The sequence below is a fragment of the Dermacentor variabilis genome, chromosome 2, assembly GCF_050947875.1.
Source record: "Dermacentor variabilis isolate Ectoservices chromosome 2, ASM5094787v1, whole genome shotgun sequence".
Lineage (NCBI taxonomy): Eukaryota > Metazoa > Arthropoda > Arachnida > Ixodida > Ixodidae > Dermacentor > Dermacentor variabilis.
In genome coordinates, this window is record NC_134569.1 from 237,328,817 (window position 1) to 237,342,735 (window position 13,919).

General features: G+C 47.1%; 1 protein-coding gene across 2 annotated transcripts in view; it reads left to right on the forward strand.

Moving 5' to 3' along the window:
* Positions 1-13,919, forward strand: part of LOC142573168 (uncharacterized) — a 275,915-nt gene that overhangs the window by 102,179 nt on the left and 159,817 nt on the right. For both annotated transcript variants that reach the window (XM_075682735.1, XM_075682737.1), the window contains exons 7-8: positions 4,630-4,763; positions 12,282-12,552. In XM_075682735.1, the coding sequence (XP_075538850.1) occupies positions 4,630-4,763; positions 12,282-12,552 (405 nt within the window). The remainder of the gene's footprint in view (positions 1-4,629; positions 4,764-12,281; positions 12,553-13,919) is intronic.

The window sequence follows — 13,919 nt, forward strand, 5'->3', positions numbered from 1 at the left end:
GTGGGGAGCAAATGCTTCATCAGCCTCTCGCTTTAATGCGTTTCCGAAAGTCAAGGTTTCACAATCTCCAGCACTAAACACACGTGAAAGCAGCACATGATGCCATACCATCTCAGCTCGCACAGTCTTTGCTTGCACACGCGGCAGATTACCTCTACAGCCATGTGAAGCCACAGTTGCCTTAAAAAGCAGATGTGCGCCACATGTGCTCCTCTTTTGCGTGCTTGATTGTGTTATTGGGAGCTCGCTCCCTTGGTCGTGCGGGCAGACAGAGCTCATCGAGCCACCATTCTCCTCAGGTCACCCTCGCATGCTTTCACTCGTACCCAAAGCATGCAGCATGCGAGGCGCGATAGGCTCTCATCACATTGGGACTTTGTACGGAACATGATGCTGTTTCGTTTCCACGATGGCTCTCGATTGTGCAGCGCACAATTTGAGAGGTGCTTTCTCAAGCATCCACATGTAATTCAGCCATTTGACTGTCTGTGCCCGCAGAGATGTCTATTTATGGTCTCTGTATTCCTTTGCGGCAGCAGGGAAATTTCATTATTGGGGGCGAAGAGTTAAGGAGTCGCCATCTGTCGGAAGCGCCTCCTTTGCGTAGTATGAGGGATCACGCAGCGCGCTCCTCATAGGTTTCACTTACAGCGCTCAATAAAAACATCACGCGGCAGTCCCCCTGGACATTTATGTAGGTACTCTCAACACAAAGGAAGTTTTTGACTGTTGGTATACTAATCTTGGGCAAACTTAATGCACAGAATCGTTTACAGACGCTATCTCTTTACGGAATATGTACAGCGAACGCCACTACGCGCGGTCGCCGCGAAGGAGTCTCCTGAACCGGCTTCTTGCGTGAAAGGTAGGCAAACGCTGAAAGTAAATTATGTGAAATACGTTCTTATAGTAGGCTGTCTGTATAAACAAATGGGGCATAACAGAATGAAGTCTCAATGCGGTGATCGCACGGGTTCGCAGCGACCAACTGCGCGCCTGCATGCATGTCCACCTACAATGTTTTGCTTTCGCTGTGAGCGCGTTTTTGCACCGAGTGTGTGTGCATGCCATGAGCTTTAGGCCGAAGCATATGAGCATTTGACAGTACACTAGCAACAATTGTTGCGTGGACGCTATCAGAACTGTCCAAAAATAATTTAGTTACAGAGACTTTGAAGCCTAAGGCGACTGTGACGCGCCGTCGCGACGATTCAATCTTTTTTTTTGTCTTCTGCATTCTTGGACATTTCAATATTATTTCTCAAGTTGCATCGCGCTGTATGTTTATCGGTCTTCTCAGCGCGCGATTTCCCTCTGCTTCTTTTCTGTAATCCAGTGCATTAATTCTTAACACAAACATGACCATATGCCATGCCTTCCTTTAATGTGCGTCTTACCGCTCCCTTTCCGTTCCAGTGAACTTGCCAGTATCTGGCATCAGGAAGTTCATAGATCTAATAAAGCGTCATGACAATAGCCGGCAGCAGGCACAGGCAAGTGTCTCAATGCGCATTTTCTGCTACTCACCGAACATAGCGCAGTCTCGGCGCCGTAGCAGATATGTTCCTCGTGTCTGTGCTTGCTGCATACCTGAGTTGTAGCCGATGGCTGTCTGCCGGTTCTAAGTTTTGCCAGCCAAGCTTCATGCAGCTCCTTGCCCTTCGGCTACGTGTGAATAAGGCTGACACCGAGCTCCATTGCATATGTCCGGCACTGCGGCACCGAGGAGTAGCCTACTGTGCTGCACCCCATCAAAGGCTGCCAATAGTTATTAAAGTACTTTCAATAGTTGTCAAGCAGGCACTCAAGGTGGGAAAGCCTCACCACTTAATCAGAACCGCGGTGCAGGTGGGACTTTAAACTTTAGTTTTCATCTCGCTTCAGCGCTTCCGAAGCAGCCGACGCGGCCACTGTGTCTACATGATCCCTCATGCCACGTCATGCCGACGGTGGCACCAGCTTTTCCAGTGGTGGAGCTCGCCGCCAATATTGAAATAGTTCATAACTTTATTATATTTAGGTTCAAAACACATGGTGTTCTATGGACAAAAAGTTATAAAACGTCAAACTCTTCGTTATATCGAGAATTTCGTTATTTCGAGCTTCAACTGTATATGTAAAATACAGAAATGCTCTCATGAGACAACCGCTGGACTGATTTGAATGAAATTTGTTGCATTTGAAAGAGAATGTTAATTTCTGATGACTCTAGCAAGCAGAATTCTTATTTAGACTCTTTTTTAGAGCCTGGAATGTCTTACAAAAGTTGCTGAAGAATAGTAAGCTTATGTAATATAGAAGCACAAAGTTTACATATCCATAACTCTGCACCAGAAACAGATATTGCAGTTCTGTAAGGTGCATCTGTTAGAGCATCTGAAGCAGGCAAATTTTATAAATGAATTTATAACTTAAATAAATTTGTTACAATGTTTATGAAAGTCTTACTCATCCTACTCACAAATTAGTAGTGGTATATTTCGGAGTGGTGTATACTACATCAATTTTGTCTGCTTTAGCTGTAATATTAAGTGCAGTTTACTTAATTGTTATGTAATTTTTCATTAGTGAGATGCCGAGTTATAAACCTGATACTAGTTGAGTTTCTTTAATTACGCAATTTTCCAAACATTTTTCTAAAAGTTTTGACGGCCTAAATAAAAAATTTGCTTTCCATAGGAGTAGAATAAATGTCATCGAAACCTCCCCGATGCTTCCTCTTAAAGGTCAACTGCAAAAAATTTGACCACTTAAAAGCCCAGTTTCATATAATTTAGACAAAACAGTAGTCTCAGGGCAAAATTTTACACTTGAAATGCGAGTGGGCGCGTAACAAAATGCTCGCAAACATTGATGTCCTTCATGGTGAAACTGAAAAAAAAGAACATCGCCATTACCACTCGTTGGAAGTGATGTTTGACTTAGACTATGGAGAACCAGTGCACATGTCGTTTGCTTCCCTTGCTTGTACCATTCCTGTGTATCAGCAAACAGATCCCACATGTCTGCTAGCCACTGAGTTAGTATACTCTGCTAGCTTCTTTGTGCGTTGTGTGCATGCCATTGCACACCCTCGATGTGCTTTTAACACAAAGCATTCTTTTTCAAGTCAACCTGATTGTGTCTACGCAGTCTACGTTCAACGAGCAGAGCCTTGATGCATTTCATCTACCCTCGGAGATGAGTGCATGGGGTGACTAAGCTAAAGGCGCAGATATAGTTTGGCGTAACACAGATGCGATTCACGCGCGGTGCAGTTATGCTACGTCAGCAAAAATTAGGCACTATAGTCTGGAGTGTATGGCGTGGGAATAGAATATCTCACGCCGGAGCTACTGAAGCTGAGTGCATCGTGTACTAGCTTTGCTGACTGTCAGCACGCTGGCAAACAATTCAGCTTCACCGAAGCGAGCATGCTGAGTTTGTGCCTTCGACATACAAGGAAGTGCGCTTGCTTGCTGCACTGCTATGGGCCAGATTAATTGCCCTGAACTATACAGAGAGCAAAATTTTAGCGATTCTAGCGTCTTCAACATGATGTATCTGCCAGCGTGCTGGCCACTGCCTGGCACACTGGAAACAGCAGACTATATCCGCACGTTTAACGTTGGCTACCTTAGACCGAGTCGACCAAGTAGACAACTACCGCCATCTGTAGTAAAGGATGAAAAATAGCTGAGGCTCGGCGCAGTCACGACCGGAGTCCAGCCGTGATAGTTTTGCCCGTTTTGCCCCAGGTGGCATCGCATTTGAGCGTCGTTTGCTGCACATCTACACTAAGGCCACTACATTGCGTTCTCCTTCGTGGCAAATGCAGCATGTGGTTCCTACTGACAGTCTTTCTGGCACTGTGTCAGAAAGGCTTTTCCTTTGTCTGCTTCAACACTTCTGATGTAGAGACGCGTGTTCCGAAGATGATGCACTACCTGAAATGATCGCTCGAGAATATTGCCCCTGAATACAACTTACCTTTGCTTTTTGTGTGCCATCATAGCTTATAGTACTTATAGTAATCCCGAGAGAGCATTTGGCATGCAGGTCTTCCACGGGTAAGGGACTGTGCTCGTGAAATGTAGCCTGTGCAGCTTCATTGAGTGCAGTTCACATGCTTTATGCACGTTGGCTGGTCTTTGCCACTTGCCTGCTGGGACTGGAAATATATGTTCTGCCTTCGTTTGCATGACGTTTTGTACTGCACAGCCATTGCTCGTATTCGATTATGTGGTCCAGCACCCAATGGCCACGCAGCCCGTCGCGATTCTTGGAACAGCTCAAATCACGTGCACAATGATAAAGCACACTGAGAGAGAGACCCATCAACTTGCAAATGGTGAGCGAGCGATGTGCCTGGGCGCTTAGGCAGAACTGAGAGATCAGCAGTCGTGTACGGTTCTGGGACATTTGCCATATCGGCATTACTACCACTCAGCGTCAGGTGTACGCGTCGTCTGCTTAGGTGCTATTTAAAGGCTACGTATAGGAAAATTATAAATTTACCAGCCCTGTGGCTTTGCCAAGATTACTTTGATAGTATGCATCTATAGTCAACTTAGTCCAAGTGAAATTTTGTTGCAGTTAGCCTTAGGGCCGAAATTCAACTGAAGGACCATAAATTTTTGGGTGTCGTAGAGCTGGAATCCCTACGAGCCGAGCTGGCTGCTGAATGTTCCCGTCTGCGGGAGGAACACGAGGAAGAGCAGCGGGTCCAGCGAGCCGAGGCCGATGCCAAGCTGCAGCGGGAGGGTGCCTTCTGGAAGGCCAAGGTGTGTGCGCGTTTGTGTGTGTGCATGTGTGTGTGCGTGTGTGCGTGTGTATGAGTGGTGAACTTACTTGAGTTCTCTTGTTATCGAGTCCCATTATGTTGTCATAGTATATTTACTGGGCACAAGTAGAAACAGTAGAAACAAATAGAAATATTTACTGTGCACAAGTAGAAACAAAGCTGCACTAACAATGTTGCACACTTGACTGCAGCAAGCACAGTCAATGATTGCCAAATCGAATACATGATTATATACATGATTAAAAGCACATTTTAGAGTAGTCGTTGGTGCATGCATCAGTCCGACAATATACTGTAATGTGTCAAATGTGGATACCAACTGTTAATGATAGGCCCATTTACCTGCTTGAAGCGATGAAGGTTGCAGTGCTTCTGATAAAGCAAGCTTGTTTTGCTTGAGTATTAGCATAATAGCAGTGATACTCCAGTAAATGTGATCACTTGCTAGAAGCAAAAGAACACACATGCAGCAGTGTCGAGATTGAATTGTAGGTGTCTTTGTGCTGAGATTTGGTGACAGCACATCGGTGATGTTTCATATTGAAGGCATTGCTACGAACCTCATTGCCACTGTTCTCATACATTGTCTGTCCTTAGATTAAGCATGACTACTGGTTCGTCATGTGTGTTACTCAATCATGACAACATCTTTCTTTAAAAAATTAAGAAATGGCAACAGCTCAGTCTGCCTGTAAATGTGTAACCCCATGCAAGCACAAAGGATAGATGGAAATTGAAACTTGAGAAACGGCAGTGTTGTTCACTGGTGTCATAAGTGGCGAAGTGGGGACCTTATGACAGTGCAGAAATACCAGCAAAAAGACAATGTTAGAGATCGTAGTAATAAAGGAGTAAAAGATATGGGGAGATTGGTGTTACTTACTGCAGCATCGTAGCAGCAAATGGCTGCCTTGTGCAATGTGAAGCAGCATGCTGCGAGGTCTTTGCACCACTTCCTGTTCGCCTTCTATGAATGAGGCAGTTAAGAAGTGGTTGTTATATCGGTAGTTCGTTCTACCTGGGGCTGCCTTTCAAATGCATATAAAGCAATGACAATGTACATAGCTGTGCGTAGCAGTTGGAAAACCACTTTTTTATTAGGAGAATTGGGTAATGATTGCCTGTTTTTATACGACGATTGTATTCTATAATCATCAATTTCATTTTTCATTCTTGCTAGTCTTACGAGCGGCTCAGATGACCGCAGCACTCACACCAAGCAACCAATCCCGGCCGTAGCAGTGGTGTGCCAGTGTGTTAGATCACCGTGCTCACCGCACTGTGTGGTGGTGTTGCAGACGATGAGGAAGGGTGAAAAGGAAGGAAAACTAAATGGAAAATATGGCCCCTGTAGTGTGCACAACAGCCTTTCCTTGTCCATGTAGTGCCTGTGTTCCCAGAGGAGCACATATTCATTGCCATTGAGGTTCACTGACGTCATTATCTGGATTATCTTCGCCCTTTCCGTCAACCTAATGGACAGACATCCATGTGTCCTGCCCATTTTCCCCATGAGCCAATCGGGGCACAGCTGATGTGCACCTCTGGATGCTTCTCTTTTTCGTTGCTCTTCTTTATTGTGTCCCATTTATTTTCACACCCTCAGCAGAAGGTGCCTGGGAAGAAAATTACTTTGAAACATTACTGGAGCTCCGGGGAAGCTATAATTCTTTATTTTTTTTTTTTTTGCTCACACATTTTTTCTTGCTTATGTAAGCAGCATCAGAATGTTTGCTGTGACAATATTGCTACGGGCAGAAGAGAGGTTTAGAACATATTTACAGGGTATTTACAATGCGTTCACTGGCATACAAGATAGAAACCAGTCCACACGACATCAACGAGCATCATCTCTGACTGTGCTTGGTAACATGGCCCCCGGCGTCGAAGGCACCGTCCCGGTGCTTGCTAGATTGTCTGAGCGGTATCACTTGTAGCAGGTGACGTGAATGACATCGGTGGAAGGTTGAGACATAATAGGATCAAGAGGCGTGATTTCATATGTGACGGCAGTCACTTGCTGCAAGGCATGGTACGGGCCAGAGTAAGGCAAAATCAACTTTTCACAAAGGCCACCTCACCGTGATGGTGTCCAAAAAAAGAACCATTTCACCAGGATTGAGGTGGGCATTGCGGCGGCAGGCATTATAAAAGTGTCGTTGCTTTTCCTGTGAAGCAGTAATTCACAGGCGGGCAATCTGGTGTGTCCCTACAGCTCTGAAGATGGCGGCACAGGCATGTCCTGACGTGTCAAGAACTGCAAGGAGCATGTCAAATAGCAGCGTGAGCTTTCTTCTGTACAAGAACTAACAAGGGAGAAGAACCTGCAGAGTCATGACAGGAGGAATTATAAGCAAATGTTACAAAGGGCAGAGTGACATCCCAGTCATGAAGGTTGGCAGAAACATACATTGCAAGCATGTCTTTGATAGTTCTATTAAGGCGCTCTTTGAGGGCGTTGTGTTTTGTAGTGCAGGTGGTGGCTGTGGTGAGTACAGTCAAATCTTGTTAATTCAAACACACTTAACTCGAACTTCCAATTATTTAAACTGAAACTGTGGTCCTGCTAAAGTGATATGTATTCCAATAGGCGAAAATGCCCGGCAATTCGAATGCACAAGTATTTGTGACGATTAATTCGAACATGCCGCACTCTAACAATGCTTTTAGCTGCATGCCAAATCACACGGTGGCGCCTCCTACCACCACTGCTCTGACCCCGCCATAGAGGAAAAACTTAGGAGAGATCCTTCAACGTCACGCGTGAGAAAAAAAACAAAAAATCTGGCAGAGATTTTACTCTCTCTCAAATGGCACGGTTGCCGTTTCTGCGTCGTGCCATAATGCCCTAGCCACACCAGTGGCAAAACACACGCCGCGAGAGAGATGGGTCCTAGGCCGATTTTTGGTTGGCTTGGTTTGGTCTCATTTGCGCTTATTTATTTACAATGATGAGTCGAAACCGAGATCTCCTGATGGAAAGTTTGAGAGAGTGTGCCATGTCCGATTCCGTACGACAACACAGACCCTGAATGCAAGGACGTGAAAGCGACACTCAGTACCTCATTCTCCTCGTCTTTCGTATCTGGCGATGCCGTATCGGGAGGGAGCACACCCACACCCTAACGAGGGCGCACACGAGGCCGCGCGAGGACTCACTGACCGCGCCGCCTCAGCAGTCCCTCAGCCCCGCGGGGAACCCTTGCTTACGTTTAATGAGATCACTACGCACTACTATCTGTCAAGACGGATCTTCCCCCTCCCGCACCCCGCCTTATGTAGGGCGCGGGCGGTTACCCTTCGACTTTTACAAGCCCGTGCGTACCCTAACCTCGCGGTTTTTCATGCCATATACCCCGAAAGATATCCCAGTGCGGACTGCCCTGCCTGTGGACTAAGGGCAACATTGGACCATGTGTTGTGGGAGTGTGAAGCCATCGGCTCCTCCTTCAGCGAGGATAGGTGGGCTGCGCTCTTGGGCAGCCCCGAACTCAACGACCAAACCCTGGCCGTCCAGAGTGCCCGCGATCGGGCCGTCAAGCTCGGCTTGGCGGTCCCTACGTGGGACTAGCCGGGTGGCGCGGGATCTCCCCTGCGTCTTCTCTGGACCAAAATAAAGTTACTTCACTCACTCACTCACATGATTACGATCAGTGGCAACGACTTTGTCATCTTAATAAGACATGACTCGTTTTAAGAACGCAGGACAAAGAACGTAAACACAGCACCAGTCTCTCAGCAGACGAAGGAAAGGGCACGTGAGCACGCAGAGGGAAGCCATGGTGGAGGCCCAGTCCAGCCTCGGCAACTTCGCTACTTCAGTGGCAGTCTTAGGTGGCAGAGGTAATTAGTGCCATCCACCAGGCTGGCGGGAAAGCAAATCTGCTTCCCTCCTGCCCTTCCTCGCAACTATGCTCTCCTCGCCCTTCCTCTCATCTCCCTCGCAACTCCCTCAGCTTCAACGGTCTCCGCATGCGCGTGCCGCCGCACCAGCGCTGCCGGCGCCGCAGCCTGGCACCAGCTTAGCCCGCCCCCTGAAGTTTCTTTTCTGCCATTATCGGAAAGCAAATGTTGGCCGGCGTGGGCAGTTTCATGGTCCTCATCCACTGTGTGCTTGCATGCTGCAATATTCCACGATTCGCACCGTTCGTGCATCATGCTATGATGCACAAATACTTCAAGAACAAGTCCTTCTTTTAATCTGAACTTCTTTTAACTCGAACGAATTTTTAGGCCTTCGAGTTTGAATTATCAAGATTCGACTGTATAATGTCTTTGAGGACGAATTCGGCAACCTCGGTTACACAGCTTGTTGGGAAAGCCCGAGTGATCGCCTACTGGGTTGTGTGGTTGGTAGCGATGGCTGTCCACTTATTTCTGCAGGCAGGTTAGAGGAAAGGGCCAAGAAAGTCAAGACCAAACCTAAAGAACAGCTCTGATCGTACGTCAAGAGACTGAAGGCAACCAGCTGGGAGCACTGCTGGTTTCTTGTGTGCTGGCATTGTTCACAAGAAGCGATGTAAAGGCAGATGGAAGAGTAAATACCGGGCCAAAAGAAGTGATGCCGAACACGGTCATACAACCTAGAGTCTGCAAGGTGACCTGCGGTAGGAACATTGTGTAGCTGTGTGAGTAAAGTTTGATACATGTCTGTGGGAATAAGCAAGAGCAGTTCAGGACTGTCAGGGTGCATGTTGTAACAGTACAAGGCTCCATCCTGCAGCATAAACATGCACAGGGAAGGGGAAGGTGTCTCAGAAGTCAGCTGGAGAATGATGAATGGCAAGTAGGGGTCATGGCGTTTCTCATCTCCAATAGTCAGAAGTGCAGTAAGTGACAGCACGCAGGTATACTCGCAGCTGTTGGGAAGCTCTGGTGGGTCTAATGGATGGCGCGACAAGCAATCAACGTCTTCATACAATTGGCCACTCTTATGCACAAATGTGTACGAGTTCTTTTGGAGTCGTAAAGCCCGCCGACCGAGATGTCCAGTAGGATCCTTTAGGGATGAAAGCCAGCATAAGGCATAATGGTCGGCGATAACTGTGAATGGCCGGCCGTACCAGTAGGGGCAAAATTTGCCAACTGCCCAAATGAGGACAAAGCACTCGGGTTCAGTAATGGAGTAATTACACTCCGCTTGGGACAGAAGGTGGCTAGTGTATGCAATAACACGGTCACAACCTTGCTGGCGTTGAGCCACAACAGCACCGACTCCATGACCGCTGGCATCGATGCGCACTTCCGTTGGGGCGGTCACGTCAAAATGGGCGAGAACTGGTGGTGAAGTGAGCCACACAGTAAGCTCAGCGAATGCAGTAGCTTGTTCCAGACCTTAGACAAAAAGCAGTGTCTTCCTTGAGAAATTCTGTGAGAAGCATGCAACGTTAGCAAAATTGTGTATTAACTGGTTGTAGTATGAGCAGAGGCCCACGACGCTTTGAACGTCATTGGCACAGGTCGGCTTGGGGAAATTTTTGAGGGCACGAACTTTCTCGGGATCAGGACGGATGCTGGAAGAAACGACGAGGTGTCCGAGCACAGTAAGTTGCTGGGGGCCAAAGCGACAATTTGATGAATTGAACTGAAGTCCATCCTTATGGAAAACAGATAGAATTGTCGAAAGGTGATCGAGGTACGTGGCAAAATTTGGGGAAAGTACAACAATGTCATTGAGGTCACTTGATCACTTGATCATTGAGGTCATTGATCACTTAAAACCGGGAAGGAGAGCATCCATCATGTGTTCCAATGTAGCCAGTGCTTTACATAACCCAAATGGCATCACTTTAACCGTTTGAGGGTTGATTTTTTTTTGCCATATGCGACCGCCCAAGGTCAGTTTTTTTCTATTGCATATTTCAATTCTTCTTAGAGACTTATTTCGAAAAAAATTTACCGCAATATTTATAGGGCGACCGTAAAGTGAGAAACAAAAACATATTGCGTTGGTATATATGTACTCTACATTCATGAATAACAACAATAAAAAAGGAAATAAACTTGTAAGAATAAAAAATTTGATGCATCTTTACACACATATACATATACAGGCCTTGAAAATGCGCACACGAGAATATTTTGCAAGACTCAAATGTTCTTGTTCTTACACTAATATCCAATATGTACATCCATAGCATAATCGAACTGCGTGGGTGCGTGTACTCAAGAAAACTGTGTGGTTGTGTGCCCATCAAAAAAGCATGTGTGACAAACTTCCACTAATCTTCATCTTGTCGCCAACCAGAGGCACTGAGTGTTCGCGAGTGTCAAAAAAAGAAAAAGCAACGGAAACGCATGCACGGCGGCATCCTTCCTATGCGCACTCCTGTGAGCACTAAACGAGCGAGAGACAGGTGGTCGCCCTCTGAGCGCTTAGTAACGAGATAGCCAACAGTTTTGCAAATGCAAGAAGGCGAAACCACCCGCGGAACAAAACCCGAACCGCCGCCCGCCAGCGCGTGCGCCTATGTGCGAGCAGTAGTATATAGACGTGCAGGAGCAAACTATTGCTAAAACAAACCATGCAACAAAAACCGAGAGGGAGGCACGCAAAAAAAATTACTTCTGTTCCCACATAGTGGCAGCACATGACAGAAAAGAAAAAGTTAGGAAATTAGTGTGCTTTTTAAACGTACAGACGGTGCCGTAAATATACCGCATCGACCATTTTTGGAATTGTTCACGGTGCCGTATATTTACGTCATTGACCCTCAAAGGGTTAAGCTGATAGAGGCCATCAAACGTAATAAAAGCGGTCTTCTCATGGTCCATGTTGTCTACTGCACTCTGCCAGTACCCGCAGCGGAGGTCTATCGAAGAAAAATATTTTGCGCCATATAAATAATCAAGGGTGTCATCTATCTGTGGCAGTGAATACATGTCTTTTTTTGTTACTTTGTTGAGATGGCGATAGTTGACAAAGAAGCGCCAGCTGTCATCCTTCTTTCTGACGAGCACGAATAGGGAAACCCAAGGGCTACGAGAAGGCTCAATAATATTTCAGGCAAGCATCTTGTCGACTTCTTTCTGTATGACATGGCGCTCAGTAAGGAACACACGGTAGTGCTGTCAGTGAACTGGGCTGGCGTTGCTGTTGTGTATCCGATGTTTCTCGACCGACGTTTGAGCCAGTGGCCGGTCATAGAGATTGAAAATGTCCCAGTACGAGGCCAGAAGGCAACGAAGTGCGTCCGCATGGTGGGCCGGAAGGTCAGGAGCGATCATTGTCGTGAAATGCTCTAATACTCGGGTTGTTTGAAGCCGTTTGAAGCCAGAAAGACAAAGTTTAGGCAAATCCATGTACTATGCTCCATGCTCCGTGCTCCAATCCATGCTCCCGTAGACACTAGCTCCGCAGTACCCTCTAGCAATTTTTGCAGGAAACTATGGTGCCAAGATCAGGTGCCCCTCCCTGTGCACATTGGAAAAGCCAGATGTCAGGGTGATTTGCCCTCTTTGCGCTCGAAACTAGTGTGGTGCACCACTTGTGCCACAGGTGTCACTGCACGAGTCGGAGGTGCGCGCCGCCCGTGCCCAGGCCTCCCAGCTGCAGGAGCAGCTGCAGGAGGTGCGTGAGCGGCTTGCCCGTGAGCAAGCCTCCCACCGGGCACAGGCGGGCCAGGCGGCACTGCAGCGCACGCAGGACCAGGCCGACTGGCAGCGTCGTCTGCTGCACGAGGGCCAGGATCTACACCAGACGCGGCTGGCCCTGAGTGCAGCGCAGGGCAAGGCCAGTGCACTGGAAGCACACCTGGAGGCAGTCGCAGGTGAGAGACAACCACTGGCCGGACCGGTGGTGAGAGACTGACTGGATTTACCGAATATTGTTGTACAGTTGAACCTCAATATAATGGACATAAATATAAAAAAGTAAATTTAAAATGATGCTTACCGATATCAGCGGGTAATGATGTAGTACAGTGCAGTCCACTTATAATGATATCAAGAACGAAAAATCCTATCGTTATAACCAATCATCGTTATATCTTGACTGCCTTAAAAAAAGAAAGAAAACAAGCTGCCGCACATACCCTCGTAGCTCTGAAACCAAATTTGCCACTTACCATAAAAAATTGACGTTCTAGAAAACTGGGTATGAAAAATGAAATATTTATTTATACCTCTAAACAGGACGTCAAGCATTGGATGTGCTGAATATAGTCAGATATCTGCAATTGCTTTTGCGAAAGTTCCAGGTCCACAACCGCGGTGTGCTACGCGTCCAGCGACTCTGCGAACACGGCTATAATTTAGCGTGCGTGCAATCAATGAGTGGCTCTATTGATGACAGTGCACTTGCCATGAACATTGGGATCAGTGTCAAAGGCTGGCCGATGTCAATCCCATCGGCTCCGTCACACAATGCCGCCATCTGTCGCGACAGCGATCGCCCCGTCGGAGAATCTTCGCAGAACAAGGCAGCGCTATCTGCACTCACAAACTCCACCATCGAAGCACCACCTATTTTATCGCCAGTAGCGACGTGCTCATGGAGTTCAGTAATGTTAGTGACTGGCGCCATGTTAGTTACGCCCTGGTGCACGAACCTGCTGTTTCCGTTTCTCGGCAAGGTCACTGGTTCTAGCCTTCATGACCCTGGCACTCGCGGTTTTCAGAATCGTCGATATCATTGACTACGCGAGAAAGCTGGTACTTTGAGTCTTGCAAAATTTGCAGCTTCGTGTCAAGCGACATGGCTTTGTGCTTTGTCGGGGCACCTACCGCTGCTTCCGCGGTGAATTTTCGCGCCCGCTGAGGGAGAGAGGGAGAGATTGTAGAGAGAGAGCGCTGGTGCTGTTCTTGTTTTTTCTCTCTCTCTCTCTGGACGCTCGCCAGCGATGGGAATACGAAGCAACTGGTGCCATCTTGTGGCATGCTACACCAACTTGCGATGCTCTTTGTGGTTTTTGCAATTGGTGCACTGACAGGACACGCTGAACGGTAATGGCGGCAGATACGAACTCACGTAGGCAACCTTTTCACCTCATCTCGGTTAAGGGAAACTTAGCAAAACAAATTTCACGATTATTCTGCATCGGAAACGCTGCTCAAAAGGCAAAATCTTGATCGTTATATCCGATATGTGGTGAATTACATACCGTTATATATGTTTTCTTTTCTTTTTTTCATAGCC